This window comes from Prionailurus viverrinus, chromosome C2, assembly GCF_022837055.1.
Source record: "Prionailurus viverrinus isolate Anna chromosome C2, UM_Priviv_1.0, whole genome shotgun sequence".
Lineage (NCBI taxonomy): Eukaryota > Metazoa > Chordata > Mammalia > Carnivora > Felidae > Prionailurus > Prionailurus viverrinus.
This window is the reverse complement of record NC_062569.1, coordinates 50984233-51005975: the sequence shown is the minus strand read 5'-3', so window position 1 is coordinate 51005975 and position 21743 is coordinate 50984233. Positions and strand designations below refer to the sequence as shown.

Here is a 21743-nt window from a genome sequence, read left to right as displayed (position 1 = left end):
CATCTATTCCAGATAAAAGTCCTTTGTGTGGTCCACAAATACTTTCTCCTAATCTGTAATTTGTCTTTTCATCCTCTTAACAGGGTCTTTCACAGAATAAAAGTTCTTAATTTTGTTGAGGTTCTTATTTATCAAGTTTTCCTTTTATGTATCATGCTTTTAGTTCAAGTCTGAGAATCCTAAGTCCCAAAGATTTTCTAGTTTTCTATTTTCCATTTAGGTCTATGATCCATTATGAATTAATTTTTGCATAAGGTGCAAGGTTTTGGTCAAGGTTCTTTTTATTTATTTTTATGCCTATGGGTAACCAGTTACTCCAGTCACTCCATTGCCTCCATTATTATTTTCAGTTTGTTAAAAAACAACAACAATAAAAAGGCTAGCCTATCCTTCTTCCATTGAACTGCTTGTTCACCCTTGTCAAAAATCAGTTCTGCATATTTACGTAGGTCTACATTTTTATATATATTTAATATATTAGTTATATATTAATAAATATATTTAAGCTATAAGAGCATTAATTTTGCTCCCTTATTTAAGGGTACTAGGCTGACACAATGAACACTTCTTTAGGATATATGTATGGACATATGTTTTCATGGCAGGGAGAGCACATAAATACCAAAGAAGAATTTCAGGGTCATTGGGTAGGTGTATCTTTAGTTTTGTTAAACAACAACAACAACAACTGTCAGATCTTTTTTCAAAGTGGTTGTAGCATTTTATACTCTCACCAATTTGCATAAGAATTCCAGTTGCTTTTCTTCCTCACTAACATTTGCTGTTGTCAATCTTTTTCATTTTAACAAGTATAGTGGGTATGTACTGTTGACATTTGCATTTCCCTTTTGACCAATAATGTTCAGCACTTTTTCATATCGTATTGGTCAACTGTATATGTTTCCTTGTAAAGTGTCTGCTCAAATCTTTTAGCCATTGTTGACTGGATTGTTGGTGCTCTTTATGTAATCCAGACAGCAATTCTTTGTTTTTTAAACGTTTTTTTTTTTTAATATTTTCTCTGTCTGTGGCTTACCTATTCATTTTCTTTCTTTCTTTTTTTTCTTTCAAATCAATTTAATAACCTGGCAGCAATTCAAAATATGGAAAGATTCAAACTTGTTCCCTTAAGAGGTATGCTACCATGACTGTTTCACACAAGCATGAACAATGGCAACGATGAAACCGATTCCAAAGAGCAAGGATGATAAGAAGGCTTCTAGGCTCACACACTGAAGAGCTTGGTTTCAGAAAGTCTCTTGAGGGGTAGCAGAGGAGACATGAAATTTAAGGGGCCCTCAGAGGACAGGGCACAGTTGCTGGGTCATGAGCACCTTGAAGCGTTTCTTGATGGTGATTCGGTGTCGAGAGTATTTGTCATCTGGGGAGAACCGAGCAGGATGAGCTGAGCAGGTCTGCTGTCTCATAGGGTCAAGCTTCTTCAGTGTATAGACCCGGTTTCCCTGATCGTTGAGGTAATACTGGAGAAACATGACCACACCAAAGCCAGAAGTTCCAATTTCATCTGTACCTCTTCCTAACCGCCGCCAGTCTCACCACCTATTCATTTTCTTAATAGCATCTCTTGATGAACAGAAATTTTTAATTTTGATAAAGTCTAACACATCAATTTTTGGGTCTTTTTCTATCCAAAAAACTTCATTTACTACCAATTCATGAAGATATTTTCCTCTATTTCTTGATAGTTTTAGCTTTTATATTTAGTTCTATGATTTATCTTGAATTAGCTTCATGTACAATGTAATGTAGGACTTGAGGTATATTTTCCCATATGGGTATTCTACTGTTCTAGCACAATTTGTTGAAAGACTTTCTTGTTTCCCATTTGATTGTTTTGGCACATTTGTGAAAAGTGAAATAATCATACAAATAGGGATCATTTACCAGGCTATTGTTCCATTTATCTATTGATGATCCATATGCCATAATACATAATAAATCTTAGAGACAGGTGATAGTAATTCTCCATTGTTTGGATACTTTTAAAAGAGTTATTTTTTTAGTTTATTTATTACCTCTGTAGCTTTATCATTTTGTATTTATTTTTTAGTGGTTGCTCTATGAATTATACATCATTTTTACATCCTTTTAGAGTCCTGGGATTCTGTTCATCTTTTTTCAATGTTATTTAGTTTTCTTCTTCAAAATGAATAAAGTTCACTGATTCTTTTTTCTATAATCACAATATGCTATAGGAGTCCATCCAGTAAATTTTTATTTCAGATACTGTATTTTTCTAATCTTGGCTACCCAATTTTTAATAGTTTCTTGCTGAGATAGTCTATCTCTTTTCATTCATTACTAGCTTATTTTCTTTTATGTCATTGAACATAGTTAACAGCTAATTTGAAATCCTGGTTAGTTAATTATATCATCTGGATCAACTCAGCATTGGTCTCTGTTGTCTGTTCTCTTGAGTATGATCCATACTTTCCTGTTTCTTCCCAGTTCAAGGAATTGGGGATTGTATCTTGAACATTGGGGATGTTATGCTAAGGAAACCTTGAATTCTGTTATATTCCTCCAAAGGGTGTGATTTTTGGTATTGTTTTATTTTAATAAGCAGCTAACTTGTCTGAACTCAAACTGTAAAATATGTCTACCCTTGGGTGACAGCTAAAATACCAGTTATTTCGGCCTTTGGTGGACTGTTTAAAGTCTTCCCTGTGCACGTGCATTTTAGAAGTAGGACAGAGATTTGGAAAAAGCTTATATGCAAACTCTGAACTCTCCCTCGCTGAATATCTCTTTTCTGGGATATTCTCTTATTTCTCAGAGGCTGCCTTGATCTATGTCCTCCAGTCTTCAAGCCAAAAAGACTATAGATTTCTTCAGAGTTTTAGAACTCTGCATAGAACACACTATACTCTGCCCTCAACCCATTAGCCTTAAACAAACAAAAATAAAAACAAAACCCCAGGGAATTCACCCAGTGCAATTTTCTTCCTTTACTTAAAAAAAAAATAGGCTTTAAAAAATATCAGTTTTAGGCTCATAGGAAAATTAAGCAGGAAGTACAGAGATTCCCATATAACTTCTGCCTGCACACATGCATAGCCTCTCCCATCATCAACATCCTACACCAGAGTGCGACATTTCTTAAAATCAATAAACCTACACTCACACATCACAAACACCCCCAAATCCTTAGTTTATATTAGGATTCACTCTTGGTGCTTACATTCTGAGCTTTGACAAATGTATAATGACATGTATCCACCATTCTAGTATCATACAAAGTATTTTCATTGCCTTAAAAATCCTTCATGTCCAATCTATTCATCCTTCCCCCCCCACCCCCGGCAAACAAAGACTTTTTTTTTTACTATATCCATAGTTTTGCCCTTTTCAGAATATCATTTAGTTGGAATCATATAGTATGTAGCATTTCAGTCTGGCTTCTTTCACTTAGTAATATGTCTTTTTTCAATTTTTGGACATTCTCTCTGCTATGTGCTTGATTTTGGTCACTCTCCAGGTGTTTTTAGGTAGTTACTTTGTCTAGAAATTATCAGTTATCTGTGGAAGGCTGATTCAACATGAGATACTCAGTCATTAACAGAAAAAAAGTTTAAAAAGTCAAATTGGCACACTTAACAGTAATAAACAGACTTCTGGTCACAGCTTTAGATAGATGTGTCATGGTTAATTTCAGATTATTGAATTTCAGGGTTCAAATTATTGAATTTCAGGGTTCAAATAGGTCATAATGGCCACCTAGTTTACCAACAAACAATAATTTTAAAAGTTAGTCATACATCACATCACATCAAATATCATTATTTTATTACTTATTATGTACGATATACCAAAAGGAAAAAGATGATTACATTCTAAATATACATAACAAACCTGTCAAGGCTGTTTCACTTATGGATTTAATTTGTAGAAAAACTTCTCCTTTCAGTGAAGTCCAGTTTTGAAAATTGTCATATACTTCATTTTTAATACTGGTTAGCTCCCTTTTAGTAAAAGTAAGTAATGAAAGAGTCTTATTCCACAAATATTTGTACTCCACCAATCTTTGACTGTAAAATAGTTTTAAAAATTAGGATTTTAAAAGTAGCAAGCATAATAACAAATATTTCTTTGAAAAAATGGTTTTCTTTGAAAAATGGTTTGAGAATGACCATATAATCTACTGTCTAAATGGAGACAATTTTGAAAGTAAAAGGAGGTGATATTTGTATTTTGCTGAGATGACAGATATAAACTAGGAATATCCCAGGAACACTGAAGTGTATGGTCAGCCCAACTCATTTTCATTATATTATTTTAACTATAAAGAAATAGAGCTAATTTTTTCATACATATTTATTCTACTAACCTTTTAAATTAATTCAACAGTAAACAGTGAAGAAAATTAGGTCACAGTGACTTAATCATAGACCAAAATGGGAATCTCAGATTCTTAGACAGTATTCTCGCTACATACCATGCTTCTCCAGACAGTGTAAAACCCAAGGTAATAATAAAGAATACCTTTTAAAGTGAATGATGTAGTGCTTTTGCTTCATCAAGTGACACAGTTCAAAGAAATCACACATTTTTTGCAATCTCAGTGATTTATTACTTCAGATGTCCTGCCTATAATTTACCCAATAATTAGACAAGATCTGAAAGTTATCAGCAAAATAAATAAGTAAGTAAGTAATGACTGAAGCCATGGAAGTGTGTAATTGGTTAATATATATCTTCCTGGATAGACTAGATCTATGATGCAGAGACTATACCTGTCTTATTCATCACAGTTTCCCAAGCACCTAGCATAGTACCTATCACATAGTATATGCTTAAATACTGACAAATAAATGAATGAGTAAAAATAATAGATCACCCAGTTGGGAGGACTGAAGAAGTGAGAAGTGCTGGGGATAAAACACTGGATAACACTAACATTTATAGGACTATAACAGAAAATAATCCCTCAAAAAAAGACCAGCGAGCCAAAAGAATAATATCAGAAATCCAGGAAATAGGAAATGTAAACAAAAAATAGTGGTCAGTGTTTAAGGCCTCAGTTAAAGGCTGAACAGAGTCCACTGCATCTGGTATTACGGAGGCCTCTGAAGATCTGAGAGAGAGGCATTAGGTAGGAAAGGACAGAGTAGTAAAGCAGAAGTGATACTAGCAGTCAAGAACCTTGACTTAAATAGCAAGGAGAGGAAGAGGAAAATGCAGAGTAGAATGGTTTGTTGAGAAAGGAGACACCTGAATGTGCACACAGCTGAGCAACAATACGAGCACAGTCAGAGGCTAAAAACACAGACAAGAGATACAGTCAATTTCTTGTGCAAAGTCCTAGAAAGGCCAGATATAGGCCAGAGGCTAAAAGATTAGCCTTTGCCAGGAAAAAGGGTGATGACATTCTATATGGTAACTAATGTCCACTTGAGTGACCAGAAGCCACAGAGGATACCTCAAACAGCATGCAGAGGTAGGAGCTAAGAGAGATGCTAATTTCAAAAAGCAGAGAAAGAGTCCAAATAGATCACTAAATCAAGGGGGCCAAAAGTAAGGATGAGAAGTCTGAATGTGGAACCAGAACTGGTGGTAAGAAAGGGAGATCAGAGCTATGAACTAAGTCAAGGTCAAGGGGCTAATGATTTTGGTGTAAGGCAGCTGCCGGGAATAAACCATGTACAAAGGGGTCAGGGTATAGAAGGATATTTAACAGGAAAAAAGACTGGATGTGGATTCAGGTGCTTCTTTAGGGAGAAAGGCAGGAAATAGAAAATTCAAGCTTGTTAGCCAAGACCAGATCCATGCTTTGTGGGGCCTAAATCTTATATTATTAGTGGTGAGTGAGAGGAAGACTTTCTTGGAAAAAAAAAGAAAAAGGAACACAAAAATGATGTCCACAAAATTAGGTTTAAAAGTGTGTGCTTATCTATAGAATGAGAAAAATCATTACAAATGAAAATTGTAAAGTTGATAAATTCCACCAATATCACAAAATATAGGAAAATAATGTAACTTGCTAATAGTAACGGCTCTACAATATTTTTTTGCTTGTAATTTTTGTCCACATGTTCTTCAACCACTTCTGCATATGAGAACCATTTTATAATAATGCATTATGTGGAGAGAATATAAAAATTATATAGCCTTTCATCTAACATGGCCATTAGTTTTTTATTATTGGTAGTTTCAAAATATTCTTTCAGCTTTATGATTCATTACTGATAACACTGTGTAAATATTACACATTGTCCAATTTGGAAAAACACTTTTCTAGTTTTCTTATATGATTATAAGAATTGGAGCATTTCAAGTTTTCTTGGAAAATGACTAGACTTAAATTGTCTTTGAAATGATGAAACTCATAAAACGGTTTATCTTAAATGTCCTTGAAGTGGTGTGATTTTTATGTTGTATTCAGTGATGTTAGTAGCTTTTGTAAATTGGCAAAACATTTAAATCTTTCTCTGATGTATTTAAATAATTTACTCTACTTCATTGAATGGATTATTTCATAATCCAAGAGCTTTTTTTGAAAATATATCTTTCTCTTAATGAATTCACTTGTAATATAATCTGAAAAAAGAGTTATAATTTTTTATGCTAGAATAATTTATATTGCTTAAATTGATATTTATTGTTTTTATTCCATTAATTTTTAAAAATTCATACACATTCAAATTTTTAGTTTGCAATCCTTACTTGTATTATTGAAGCATTCTACAATGTTTTCCCAAATGTCAGTTATAATCGTGTATTCCCAACTCAATTTTCCCTTACTCGGATTCCACAAATGCTTGTGACTACTCCAATGGCATAGCAACATCAGAAGTTTAAGAGAGGGGAAACCAGTGCCTGGGTGGCTCCATGGGTTAAGCATCCAATTTCGGCTCAGGTCATGATCTCATGGTTTATGGGTTTGAGCCCCGCATTGGGCTCTGTGCTGACAGCTCAGAGCCTGGAGCCTGCTTCAGATTCGGTGTCTCCCTCTCTTCCCCTCCCTCACGCACACTCTGTCTCTCTGTCTCTCTCTCTCTCAAAAATAAACAAACATTAAAGAAAGAGGAAACCAGACTAGAAAAAGAAAGAATATTAATCAGTTACAATTAAACCATCTTACTTCTGCTAGACAATAAATAGTACAAATATGCCTCAGTTTTTTCAATAATTTACAATGCTACAAATCACATGCAAAATGTGAATAGTGAAAATTGACCGTATCAGTCCATAATATCCTGAAGCAGCATTAATTATTTAAGCTAGTCCTGGTCTACTTTTTAAAAATTTTTTAAATGTTTATTTATTTTTGAGAGAGAGCACGAGCATGAGCACGAGCAGGGAAGGGTCAGAGAGGATCTGAAGCAGGCTCCAGGCTCTGAGCTGTCAGCACAGAGCCTGATGCGGGGCTCAAAATCACAGACCGTGAGATCATGACGTGAGCTGAAGTCAGACACTTAACTTACTGAGCCACCCAGGCACCCCATGGTCTAATGTTTTTTTTAATGTTTATTTATTCTTGAAAGATAGAGACAGAGCATGAGCAGGGGAGGGGCAGAGAGAGAGAGGGAGACACAGAATCCAAAGCAGGCTCCAGGCCCTGAGCTGTCAGCACAGAGCTGGACAAGGGCTCAAATGAACTGACCACAAGATCATGACCTGGGCCCAAGTTGGACACCTAACCGACTGAGCCACCCAGGTGCCCCTAGTCCTGGTCTAACCTTAAAATTTAATCAATCCTACCACTCATGATGGCATTAATGGATGAAACAAATGGGACTTCCTTAGCAGACCTGAGCCAAAGCTATTGGAAAAGCCAAGCTTGAACACTAGTGGGGATGATCAAAGTGGAGAACTGAAATCACCTGCTGGTTCAATACCAGATTTCTAGGAAAGGGCAAGGATTTCTGATAAAAATTATCATCTGTTTTATTAGTAGACTCCTTCATTCATTCAAAAATTATTTACTGAGCATCAGTTATGTGCAAGGCATTTATGAAAGGTACTTGGCCAACATGTGATCACCAGCTAGTATATTAAAAACTTGTTAGCCTAGGAAATTTCTTTTAAGTTTATTTATTTCTTTCTGAGAGAGCAGAGAGAGAGGGAGGTACAGAGAGAGAGGGAGGTGCAGAGAGAGAAGGAGAGAAAGAATCCCAAGCAGGCTCCGCCTCTGTCAGCACAGAGACCAATGTGGAGCTCGATCTCATGAACCATGAGATCCTGACCTGAGCCAAAATCAAGAGTTGGACACTTATGTGACTGAACCACCCAGGCACCCCACCCAGGCAATATTTTTAACAGAACAATGTTTCTGGCAACAACTAGTAGATTGGAAAAAAAGGAAAAGAAAAAGAAAAGAAAGAAACCTAACATTCAAAATATTCATCCAACATATTTTTTTTAAGTCACCCAGAATCCGTGTCTATTTGTAATGCTCATTTAACTTATTTCCCTTTTCTAGCAGCTAAATTACTCAGTTTTGAAAAGAATCATTTTTTTTTCTGATATTCTCAATAATTCAATTCCAATTTTATTTTAAAAAAATGAACTTCCTTGTTTCTGTAGAACACTGGGGTTTTTACCTTCAGGTATGATAAACCCTCCAAAGATGATATAAAAGCAGAATTAACACCATTTTTGTTGGAGATTTCTAAATTTAGAAGGTCTATTACTATCATTTAGAAATGTACCCTATTCTATGACTTTTTGTATCATTGGACTATCTGGCAGGGAATCAAATACACCAAGAAATACTCATCAAGAGAAAAATGAATTAACTAATATTCTTTCATTCTAAATGTTACTGCAAAATAAAAGCAAGGTGTTTGCCTGATTTAAATGTTATTGGTAAAACTATTCAGTTGAAATAATGATTTAAAAAGAAAATAAGTAAAGTTGTTTTCATTGTTTCAACCACACTGAATATAGAAACTATATTACTAAAACGTGTTTGAATGTTTATAAAGTTAGTTTTAAATGTACTTTTTCAATCTTCATGATTTTCAATTCTTTAAAGATAATCTTACCTGAATGCTTGTGATTGTCTCTGTTTAATATTTAATTCATGTTGCAAATGACTCAATTCTTTCTGTACTCTCTTCAATTCATTTTGTTGACTTTTTAACTGCATACTTACATCCCAAATTCTAAAAATATAAACAAAAAACATCTATTACAAGTTTAAATAATCCTTCATGAGAGCCTTATTAAATTAAAATTTAAATACACTTTTAATAAAAATAAATTCTAAAAAACTATGCATCTTTATATATGCTAAATGAATGTACAGAAAAAGTATGGAGAGACACAAATCAAACACCATTAACACTGGGAAGGAGAGTGGAACCAATTGGCAGGGGAAAGGCAAGGAAGGGCACTGAAGAGAGGCAAAACTTTTTCTCTGTATCTTTTGTATTGTTCAAATTTTTACAATAAACATTTTTTTACTTCAATTATTAATTAAAATATAACTTAAAAACATCAATTTAATTTTTATTAAAGTAATATGTGTATATAATTTCAAATGTCAAATATTACTAAAAGAGTTATAAGAAAAAAAACAGAAATCATTTTCTTTTACTTCAATTCCCACTGTCCAAAACAACTTTCAACGTTTTTCCTGATTCCTCTAGTATTTACTTCTATATTACTAAATAACATGCTTATATTATTATTCCTTAATATTTCAGTATAGATATTACCTAGTAAATTACAAATTATAGTTAAGATCTGATTCTGCTACATATAACTGAGACCTGAATATGATAGCTTAAATATACAAGAGTATATTATATTGCATAAAACAAATGTATTATTAGCCAATCTAATGCTGATGTAATAGCTTTATAGAGTCATCAGGTCCCCAGGATACTTCCAACTCTCTGGTCTACTATCTTTGGTATATATCTTTTATTTTCATTGACCATGATAATGGCAGAAACTCCAACAATTCTTTTCCCATTCCAGACTAGCAACAAGAGGAGAATAATGGCTCACTCTGTCTCTTATAAGGAAACTTCCTAGAAGTACCACTAACTACTTCTGCTGAAGTTAGACACATGGCTGTACCTACTGTAAGTAAAGCTGGGAAACGTAGTCTTTTAATTGAAAAGATTAGCTCCCAGGTATATCCACAGTTCTATTACTAACAAAGAAGGAAGAATGGTGTTATAGTAGGTAACTAGCAGTCTCTATCACAATCCTAGTAAGAAATGACCCTCCTACACATACCTATACTCTTAAACATACAAACACACCACCCTCCCCATCTTACCCTCCCAGTTTAGTTACATCAATCTTTTTATTCAGTACTTACATTATTCTTCACTAGTGAGATATCTGTTATGTTATTATCACATTTCTTTTCTTGTACAACTTTTTGGTGTCCCTGGATTGAAAACCCATCTCCTTTTCTTCTTAGTTTTCTGTGTACCTATCTTTGATACATCTTCCAAATCTGACCGAGGTCTAATTCTGCTTTCTCAATATCTTTAGACACAGCAGAAAACTCTTCCATATCATTTCTTTTCCAGGAAACATCCTTCCCAGAGCTCTCTATTCCCATGCTCCTGTCTGGGTATTCTCCGGTTTGACTAAACAACTGTCATCCTGTGACTTGCCTTTCTTACCATTTCAGGAACTGTCCTTAGCTCTCTTTCATGTCTGTACCCTGTACCCTGGCTCTAAAGTCTTCCTCCTTCTTGGTGTTCTCCTTTTGGTGGAATAGATCCTCCAGGAGTTTGTTTTTTGTTTTTTGTTTTTTTGTTTTGTACGTGAGAGGTAATTTTAAGAACTTGAATATGTGAAAATGTATTATATCTCAGACTGGACAGTTTAGCTAAATATAGAATCATAGATGAGAAAAAATATTCTTCATCTGAAAATTAGGGCACTTTTCCTCTGTTTCCTAACATATGGTGCTGTTTCTGAAAAGTCCAATGCCGGTCTAATTTCTACTTCTTTGTATGATACATGGTAGGTTCTCCTCACTCTGCCCCTGCCCTGGTTCAGAAGCTTTAAGATTTTTCTCTTTTCACTTAGTATTCTTAAATTTCATCACAATATATTATTGTATCAGTCTTTTGTCATTCTCTTTGCTGGGCACCTGATGTTTTGAAAACTGGTGTTCTTTAGTTCCAGGAATTTTACCCTAAGGAAAATGATTCTTTCCCCTTCATTTTCTATGTTTTTTTTTTCTTTTCTTTTCTGGAACATCTTTCTATTTAGATGTGGGACCTTCTGAAGAGATTTTCTAATTTTCTTAAATTTTTTGCCATCTTACTACTTTGGACATTTTGTTTATCTTCCATCCTGTCTATAAAATTTTTAATTTCTGTTATATTTTAATTACCAAGAATTCTTTCTTATTCTTCAAAAGTCTACAAGAATTCTTTCTTGTTCTTATTTCATGATTACAATTTCTTTTCTTATTTTTTGAAGGTATCAATTACTGTGTGTTTTACCGTTTATTTTTTATTTTTTAAATTTATTATTTTTGAGAAAGAGAGAGAGTGTGAGCAGGCGAGGGGAAGAGGGAGAGAGGGAGACACAGAATCTGAAACAGGCTCCAGGCTCTGAGCTATCAGCACAGAGCCCAATGCAGGGCTTGAACTCACAAATGGTGAGATCATGACCTGAGCTGAAGTCGGATGATTAACCAACTAAGCCACCCAGGGACCTCAATTATGGTGTATTTTAAAGTTTTCTTCAGCTTACTTCATAGCTTCTGTTCCTCTGGCTTTTTAAATTTTTTCTTTGTTTTGCTTCCCTTCTTTCACATTTGAAGCCTTCCTTACAAGTCTGGAGATCCTTTGTTATCTATTCATATTTACAAATGAGGACAATTGGTCCCATTTCTATAAGTTACTAATGATGGAGAAAAGAGGGAGTGGCTTTTCTAGATAAAAGAGAAGGAACAAAAGTGACAATCAAATGTGACATGTAGACCTTGTGTAGAACCAGATTCAAACAAATAAACTACAATTTTTTTTAATATTGAGGAAATTTGATTATGAACTGGGAATTAGAAAATACTAAGGAACTATTGCTAATTTGGGAATAATAATACTGTTGTTGTATAAGAAAATGGCATATCACACTGAAGTAAATGGAGGTAAAACTAGCATGCAGTCTTGTATTTTCCTTAAATTGCTTCAACAAAAAAAAATGGGACAGATGAAACACATAAGCCAAAATTGTGGTAATTTTTGAATCTGTGTTAATGTATATTATACTATTTTCACCTAGAAAAAAAACCTAACAAACGAGGCAGTGAAATTCTGTCTTAAGGTTCTGTGGTGTGTGCAGGAATTATTAAATGATGGCCTTCAACTGTGCGGAGATCACATGGGGAATCAGCTATTTTGATAGTACCTATGCCATCTGCCAGAGTCAGGGCAAGGTAATTAAAAGCCTTTGAGGAGACAGAGTGGGAGAGAGGTTCTGAAAGCCTAAATGCACTTTTAAAATATTTTTCATAAATTCTCCTATTTTCAGCCTCACTTTGTACCCTGACAAGTATTTCTCTTGGCATACTGAGAGAAAGAAATTAGCCAAATGTTTTCAGGAGTCACATTTAAAAAAAAAAAATTAAAGAAATGTAGAAAATAAAAGGTTAGAAAAATATATACCAGATGCTTTAAAAATGACAAAAGATATATATTAATATTAATAACTACTAATAAAGGGAACAACCTTCAGTTTTGATAAAAGTCTAATCCACCAAGAAAAATAATAATCATGAACTTTTACATACCCAAAATATAAAGAAATATCTGTTAAAAATCAAATGAGAATAAATTACTAATCATAATGGGAGGTAGGAACACATTTCTCACAGGAATGGAATGGTCACAATGACATGAAAAATAGTAAAGATATTGAGGATATGAATAACATAATTAATAAACTTGATGCATGGATATAATTAGAGGATATATCTAATAATCATTCTTCCAAATATGTGGTATAATCACAAAAACTGACCACGTAATCAGCCACGATTGAAATTTTAATATATTCTTTTTTTTCATTGTTATTTATTTATTTTAATTTACATCCCTCCCTCCCTTCCTTCCTTCCTTTTCTTTTCTTTTTAAAAAAATTACATCCAAGGTAGTTAGCATATAGGGCAATCATGATTTCAGGAGAATCCAATGATTCATCCCCTACATATAACACCCAGTGCTCATCCCAACAAGTGTCTTCTTTAATGCCCCTTGCCCATTTAGCCATCCCCCAACCAAAACCCCTCCAGCAACCCTTAGTTTGTCCTCTATATTTAAGAGTCTCTTATGTTTTGTCCTCCTCCCTGTTTTTATATTATTTTTGCTTCTCTTCCCTTATGTTCATCTGTTTTATATCTTAAATTCCACATATGCGTGAAGTCATATGATAGTTAGCTTTTTCTGACTTAGTATAATACACTCTAGTGCCATCCACATTGTTGCAAATGGCAAGATTTCATTCTTTTTGATTGCCGAGTAGTACTCCACTGGATATGTATATATGTGTATGTATGTGTGTGTGTGTGTATATATATATACATCCATACATATATATATACACACTACATCTTTAACCATTTATCTGTCGACGGACATTTGGGCTCTTTCCATACTTAGGCTATTGTTGATAACACTGCTATAAACATTGGGATGCATGTGCCTTTTCCAATCAGCACTTTTGTATCCTTTAGATAAATATCTAGTAGTGCAATTGCTGGGTCATAGGGTAGTTCTATTTTTAATTTTTTGAGGAACCTCCATACTGTTTCCCAGAGTGGCTTCACCAGTTTGCATTCTCACCAGGAGTGCAAAAGAGTTTCCCTTTCTCTGCATCCTTGCCAACTTCTGTTATTGCCTGGGTGGTTAATTTTAGCCATTCTGACTGGTGTGAGGTGGTATCTCATCATGGTTTTGATTTCTATTTCCCTGATGACAAGTGATGTTGAGCATTTTTTCATGTGGTCCCAATAGTTCATTTTTGCTTTTGTTTCCCGTGGCCCTGGAGATGCGTTGAGTAAGAAGTTGCTGTGGCTGAAGTCAAAGAGGTTTTTGCCTGCTTTCTCCTGTAAGATTTTGATGGCTTCCTGTCTTACGTTTAGGTCTTTCATCTATTTTATTTTTTTGTATGGTGTAAGCAACTGGTCCAGGTTCATGTCATTGTCCAGTTTTCCCAACACCATTTGCTGAAGAGACTGTCTTTATTCCATTGGATATTCTTTCCTGCTTTGTCAAAGATTAGTTGGCCATACATTTGTGGGTCCATTTCTAAGTTTCCTATTCTGTTCCATTGATCTAAGTGTCTGTTTTTGTGCCAGTACCATACTGTCTTGATGATTACAGCTTTGTAATACAGCTTGAAATCCAGGAATGTGATGCCTCTGGTTTTCTTTTTCACCATTGCTTTGGCTATTCATGGTCTTTTCTGGTTCCATACAAATTTTAGGATTGCCTGTTCTAGCTCTGTGAAGAATACTGGTGATATTTTCATAGGGGTTGCAAAATTTTAATATGTTCTTAAAAAGAAAATCATATACCCACATTCATTGTCTACAGTAAAATAACACAAAACATTTACAACAAAAAGTCCACTAAAAATCTACATATATGGAAACTTAAACATACATCTAATGAACTTTGAGTCAAAAAGGAAGTAAAAATAAAAATTATCAACTATTTAGAAACAAATGATAATGCACTTATTAAAAAGTAACAATGAATGGGCATTCTGAATGTCATGATCTAAGAGAAAGTATAAATGACAAAAAAAATCTATTCTCAGAAATAAGGGTACCCCAGTAGCAATGAGCACACCCAATTCTTACATCTTGGTTTCTAAATACTATTTTCCAATAAAATAAACCAAAGCATCTTAGAGAACTGGTTGATTCCAGGGGTGAGGCAGGTAAAATCTAAGGTGAGCCTAGAATATTTTGTGGTGCCAGAAAGTAAGGAAGAGCTCAAGGAAGATAGGGCACGTTGAAAGGGCACAGGTGCCACCTGACAACTCCTAATAACCAAAACTGGAACCACTGATAAACAAAAAGAATAACTATAGTATTTGAGTATAACCCACAAAATAAAAATGAATGATTACATACTGATACTAATAAGTAACTGAATAAATAAATGGAAGAGAAGGAACAGTCCTTCCCTCACAAAGAAATTCCAATTAATAAATGTAGAAGGAATAAGAAAAGTATTTACAACAAAATATGTATAATTGTAAAGGGAAAAATAATTTTACAATGGAGGAACCTGGCAAACCCCACCTTAGCCAAGTGATCAAGGTAAACATCATCTGTAAGAAGACATATTAACATCATGATACACTAATAAGGACATATCACTTCTGTGGTATTCTTGCGAAAAAAGAATAATCTCAACATAATTATGAGTAAACATCAGACAAACCCAAATTAAGGGATATTCTACAAATAACTGAACAGTACTCTTGAAAAGCCTTGGGTCATGAAAGGCTAAGATTAAGGAACTGTCACAGACCAAAGAAGACTAGGGCAGTATAAGCTCTAAATGCAATCTGTGATTCAAGATTGAAGCCTGAACTGGAAAAGAAGATGCTAGTGGAAAAATTGATACAATACCAATGTTAATTTCTTAGTTTTTTGGGTTTTTTTTAACTGTCCATAGTTATGTAAGGTGTTAACATCAGGAGAAGCTAGGCATATGGAAACTGTACTATTTTTTATTTTTTGCAACTTTCTATAAGTCTAAAATTATTTCAAAATAAAAAGTTCTTAAAAATCACTTGTACATATACAATGAGTAATTTGTACATGTCAAATATATCTGTAGTATAAATTATGTAAAAAGATGAGTGCTTTTTAGGGGCACCAGGGCGTCTCAATCGGTTAAGTGTCTGACTTCAGCTCTGTGCTGACAGCTCAGAGCCTGGAGCCTGCCTCGGATTCTGTGACTGCCTTCCTCTCTGCCCCTTCCCCACACATGTGCTGTCTCTGTCTCTGTCTCTCTCTCTCTCTCTCTCTCTCTCTCTCTCTCTCTCAAAAATAAACATTAAAAAAAAGGTGGGTGCATCTTAAATTTTGGAGGTTATAAAATATTTTTAATAGCAAAAATAAAAGGAAAAAACCTTCATGGTCAATAGTACAGGAACTTTAAACAACCTATATTCCTATGCAATACTATACAAAAAATAAAAAAAGAATGAAATAGATCTCTATGTCCTGGCATAGAAAGAATACCAAGACCAATTATCGAGAAAAAAGAAAAGCTGTAATTTACAGATGAGTAAAAGTTTTCAAACATGCCTAGTAGGAATGCAAATTAACACAACTACTTTGAATAAATAATTGGATCTATAAACCAGGCCATATGTATAAGGCCAAGACCCAGAACTTCCATACCTAGTACATATCCAACAGAAATGTGCTCATATATTCACCAAAGACATGCACATGAATGCTCATGGCACCGCTGATTATAATAGCCCTGAATTGAAAACAGCCCAAATGCCCATCCATAGCAGAGTAGATAAATCCACTGTGGCATATTCAGACCATGGAAAACTGAAGAGCAACAGGAATGAACAAAAAGCTGCCACCCAAAACAACATAGATGCATCTCACAAACATCAGGAAACCAGACAAGAGAATATACAGTATATGATTACATTTACATAAAGTTCAAAAAAAGGCAACATTAATCTATGGTGTTATAAGCCAAGATAGTAAGTAAATTCCTCTGGATGGGTGATAATAAAAGAGGTAAAGAGAGCTTCTGGAAGGATGTTGTACTCTGTTTCATGATCTGGGTGCTGATTACATGGGAAATTCACTGTGTGAAATTTAATTTAGCTGTACATATTTATGCATTCTTCTCTATATTATACTTCAATAAAAATTTATGAAAATAAACTTAAAATTAAACACCTAGACAGCTTATTACTTGTATGTAAGCATATAGAGATTGATAAATGTGGAAAAATCCAGAAATATTAGAAGAAAATTTAAGCTACACTTAAAGAAAAGTTAAGTTTATACTGCTGGATTAAATGGCTTTTTTATTAAACATTCCTTAATTATAGCCCACTCCAACTATTAAGATTTACCCAGAAAAGAATTCGAAGCTTGTATTTTTACAAATTATTTTCCTTTTCATAATTAAAAAAAATACACATGAAAACACTTTCCAACTTTAATTCTTTTAATACACTCCCCAGCTGAATGTTACATATAAATAGCATCTCAAGCCCTTTAATACTCCTTGAGAAGTTAGGCCACATTATTTCAATCTGTTCTGGCTGTGTAAGTTGACTTCACTTCTTTCAAATCAAACTGATAAGGTTATAAATGTCATGCCTGGAAAGGCACTAATGTTCACTTTTACATATTTTATCAACTTTATGAAATAAACAATTCACATAATATTGCAATAAAGTATGTACTGTGCAAGCACATATTCTTCTCTAACGGTCATAATTCTGCATTAAAGTTGAATACTATGTTGATATGAGGACATGTTGTTGTCTAGCGAGAGGGTGTTCCTGAAAATAGGGACTAACAGCATGTTCTAGTGGAGAGAGTCCTGTGCTGGAAGTTAGATGATTTGTATTATAAACCTCTTGCCAATGCACCCGTGAGAACAACACATTTATTACTCTTACATACTTCCCAGCTTTTCTCTTAGCTAACTTGATTAAAATGAATCGTGTGAGAATCACAGAGTTGTAAAACAAAGTTGGGAAAGGTATTACAGTCTCTTAATTATTTTCATTCGGATCATCTACTAATATTACTCATAATGAAAATATTCTTAAATTGAAAATACTTTAAAAACACCCCTTTAGCTTCCCTCCAGTCTATAATCAAACACTTCAGAAAACACAATAAGGAAGCTAATCATATCCCTAGGGATTCTACCACCTGTAACCTATATTCTTTTATGTCCAGCTCCTGGCTCTAAAGATTCCTTTATTTTTAGTCTTTCCTTCAAACTGGTTTTATAGCAATCTAAGATGATAGGTGGAAGTTCAGGGTCCACAGAAATTAGGTGGCAGATTTTCAGGACTGTGGCCTATCATGGCAGGCAAAGGCATCCAATTATCAAGGGGTAAATTAGGACTGCAACAAAGAAATCAATCAAAACAAGTTAGTGCTTCAAGAATTCTTGGGAAACAGATTTCAGAAATTAACATGCAACTAACTGCCAATCACAAAATGTGGCTTGTCTGGAATTAACCACGGCCTAAATGCATCCAGAAAATTAAATTACCTTTCAAGAAAGTAGGGAGTGTGAGGTGGGAAGCCCAAGTATATAGGTAGATAAATCATTCAGGACTCAATAAAACCAGAAAGAATTCTTATTTTGCAGAGAAAAGTCATAAGCACTTTGTGAAACTCTGGAGATAGAAACCAAACTTCTTTACCTATTATCAGGAGTATGGCAACCTCAAAAATGTCAACTGGAGAATGCCCAGGACCAGAAATGTCACTAACATACAAGTGCATAGAATAATAGCAATATTTATAACAAAATTATTTGTGAATGCAAACAATTTCATTTTGAGTGATATCCTATTGCTTTTATTTATAAAATTATTATGATACTTATTTATATCTTCCTACAAAAGTTCTAGCTTAGTTATTAAAACATATCCTTTTCTGAGGTAGTTAATTTTATCCCAGTCATTATTGTATACAGTATCAATGTACTTTCAGTGTATTGTTAACAAATGTACTCCTTAATAGTTTGACTCCTTCTAAACAGTGATTGCCCTATTGACGGAAGGTTCTAACATGTAGAGGTCTCAAAAGTCGAACAATGGTAAGCCATTGTCTTGACTTTGATACCACACATTCATTTTCATTCCTTCACCTCTTCTCTCTCTTCTCTCCTCTGTCTCTCCCCACCCTTTCCCAACAATATGAGAATGGTACTTTCCATTGGACTGAATCAACACTGCTTTTTAAATGAACTTCATTTAATTGGTCTCATTTGAGCTTTATTCAGTCCCTGATTTTTCCCTGGGTCTCTTTAATTTTTTTAATGGATAAGTACCTAGAACATATAACCTCCCAAAACTGAAGCAGGAAGAAATAGAAAATTTGAACAGACTGAACACCAGCAGTGAAATTGAATCAGTAATCAAAAAATTCCCCTGGTTTCTTTAATGTAGAGAATCTACTAAATCTTCCTTTGACTAAATATGATACTCTTAAGCTTTACTAGTACAGAAACAGAAGTTAAAAATCTTAACCTTGACTTAAATAACCAAACACATAATTCTGTATTGTAGGTTTGATGTATATTTTCACAAAATGGAGGTGAAAGTTTTGCTGTATTTTCCTTGAAGGCAAGGGGATAGATGGAAGATAATTTGGAGAAAAATGGAAATTTCCATTGTTTTAAAGTGCTCTTAATAAAATCACATTGTTATTAAAAAACTGTTTTAAATATTGCTACCATCATTCTAAGTTACCTTTTAACTTTTGTTAAGTTATTTATTTATTTATTTTGAGAGAGACACAGAGAATGTAAGCAAGGGAGGGACAAAGAGAGAGGGAGAGAGAGAATTCCCCAGCAGGCTCTGCACCTTCAGCAGAGTCCAACACTTGAACTCAAAAAACCGTGAGACCATGACCTGAGCCAAAATCAGGAGTTTGACGCTTAACCGACTGAGCCACCCAGGTGCCCCAAAGTACTCTTAACAATTACATTATTTATTCTCTAGTGCAAGACTTTACGATTCTTACTTCCCTAATTGTTCTGTCCCAGTTTTGGTAACATAGAAGGCATTGATGAATATTCTTTTGATTAACTCTAAAGAATGGAAAGCATATAAAATCCTTGGATAGTCTTTTTCATGTAATGGTTAGCTACTGTTTTGTGCACCCAGTACGATTCCCTTTATGTGAAATCATCAACTCTTTATGCAAAGAATTATTTTTTCCACCCGAACCTTAAAGATCCAACCATTCATATGACTACTGCCACAGAAGTTTCCATGTTCTAGGACTCAAACTCCACTGGCTCAGTGGATGAAACACCTGCCCCAAACTAGGTCAACCAGAGCTCTTCTCTAGGATTTTTTTCCCCTTGAAACAAGAGAAAAGAGCAGGCAGTTCTTCTCAGGTGGCAGTAGATCTAGGAACTAAAATTTAGGCATTGTAGGCAACTGCTTTTCCTTCTAAAAGGAGAAAGTAAATCTGCAGCTTAAGAGAATAAAGCCAGTATGCAACAAAAAGCGAAGATGACAGACAAAAAGAAAATCTTAGGGGTGGTCATGTCCTTTGTTCAGGTTATTCCTGAGGCCTAGCTTCATAGACCTCCCATGGTTCAATTTTTTCTTTGAAATCTGAGATCCATTAAATTTTTTAAATTTTGTGTCCAAGCTAGTTCAAGCTAGATTTTAGTCACTTACAATTAAGAGTTTTAACTAACAGTGTATGACCCAGGATCCATCATACAGCAAACTTAAAATTAACCTCTAAGGTTAGTTTGAAGATATAATGCTTTCTAATAATCCTTAAAAAATGGAAAACATTTAGTGAAATAAGCTCATGACAATAAATAGGCAATTCGGAGAAAAGCAATATTCTGAGTAAAATTTTTATGAATATAAGCTAGATATCGTTCAATAGGTTAATAGGGAACATGATCTGCATTCTAAAGACTGCACTGTTGTTAGTGAAAAGCTGATCTCTGTGAAAGTGCTAGCACCTTAAGTAAAGGGACAAAAGCCATTGTTCTCCAAATGTGAGAACATTAGCTATCCCGTGTAAGGGGCTCCCTGCTCAGCTGACCTTGGGTCTGTGTTTTTACTCTTGGTGGTTACGACATGTATAATAATTTCTAGAAACCCAATTTTAGTACAGTCTTACATGTTGTTCAGGAACTCCTCAGTGATATTTTGGATATACGTTTGCCCTTTTAGCTAAACTACATGTATTTTTATTCCTTTTACCCTGTAGTAGTAAAATAGCTATATAGGATTATTCTTTAAAAAAAAATTTTTATTAACATTCTTATAGAAAAAGTAACTTATTTTGATTGTGAAACAGCTTCTAATCTCTTTTTCTCATTAAAAATACTTTTTAAAATGTGATTTTTGAGGCTCTTAGGGTAATAAAATGAACACATGTGAAAATTTTTTTAACGTTTATTTATTTTTGAGAAAGAGGGCAGGAGGAGGGGCAGAGAGAGAGGGAGACACAGAAGCAGGCTCCAGGCTCTGAGCTGTCAGCACTGAGTCGACATGGGGCTCGAACTCACAGACCACTCACAGAATACAAGATCATGACCTGAGCTGAAGTTGGACACTTAACCGACTGAGCCACCCAGGTGCCCCTAAAACGAATACATTTTAAAAGAAGAGACTGGAGGGTGCCTGAGTAGTGCAGTTGGTTAAACGTCCAACTCTTGATCTCGGCTCAGGTCATGATCTCACTGTTAATGAGTTTAAGTCCTGAGTCGGGTGCTGTGCTGATGGTGCAGAGCCTGCTCTGGATTCTCTCTCCTTCTCTCTAATCCTCCCCTGCTTGTGCTCTCTCTCTCTTTCTCTCTCAAAATAAATAAATAAACTTAAAAAAAATTTTTTTTATAAAGAAGAGACTGACACCAAAAAGTAAATATCAGTTATCTCAGAAAGTGATATTAAAGGCAATCTTTTTCATCAAACTTTCTACTTTTCAAATATTCCATAATGTGCACAGTAAAAATAAGAGACTTAATTTCTGTGAAAAAAAATAGATAATAGCAAATAATTTATAAATTAATGTT

The 21743-nt window shown here is 34.4% G+C and overlaps 2 protein-coding genes across 12 annotated transcripts in view; both read right to left on the bottom strand.

Moving 5' to 3' along the window:
- LEKR1 (leucine, glutamate and lysine rich 1) overlaps window positions 1–21743 on the bottom strand; it is a 222762-nt gene that overhangs the window by 140142 nt on the left and 60877 nt on the right. For 8 of the 9 annotated variants that reach the window (XR_007155716.1, XR_007155720.1, XR_007155721.1 and 5 more), the window contains exons 4-5: window positions 9009–9128; window positions 3874–4049 (exon numbers count right to left, since the gene is read on the bottom strand). Coding sequence is in view for 2 of the 9 variants with exons in the window: in XM_047875645.1 (XP_047731601.1) it covers window positions 3874–4049; window positions 9009–9128 (296 nt within the window). In the remaining 7 variants the exon portion in view is untranslated. The remainder of the gene's footprint in view (window positions 1–3873; window positions 4050–9008; window positions 9129–21743) is intronic. The other variant, XR_007155718.1, reaches the window with a different exon arrangement.
- LOC125175253 (H/ACA ribonucleoprotein complex subunit 3-like) lies at window positions 1096–9985 on the bottom strand. Of its 3 annotated transcripts, none has more exons than XM_047875646.1 (2): window positions 9979–9985; window positions 1096–1537 (listed from the first exon to the last, which is right to left on the bottom strand). In XM_047875646.1, the coding sequence occupies exon 2, from the start codon at window positions 1491–1493 to the stop codon at window positions 1299–1301; it is 195 nt and encodes a 64-aa protein (XP_047731602.1). In that variant the 5' UTR covers window positions 1494–1537; window positions 9979–9985; the 3' UTR covers window positions 1096–1298. The 3 variants fall into 3 exon arrangements, with proteins under 3 accessions (XP_047731602.1, XP_047731604.1, XP_047731605.1); XM_047875648.1 differs by having other exon boundaries at window positions 1096–1531; XM_047875649.1 differs by having other exon boundaries at window positions 1096–1525.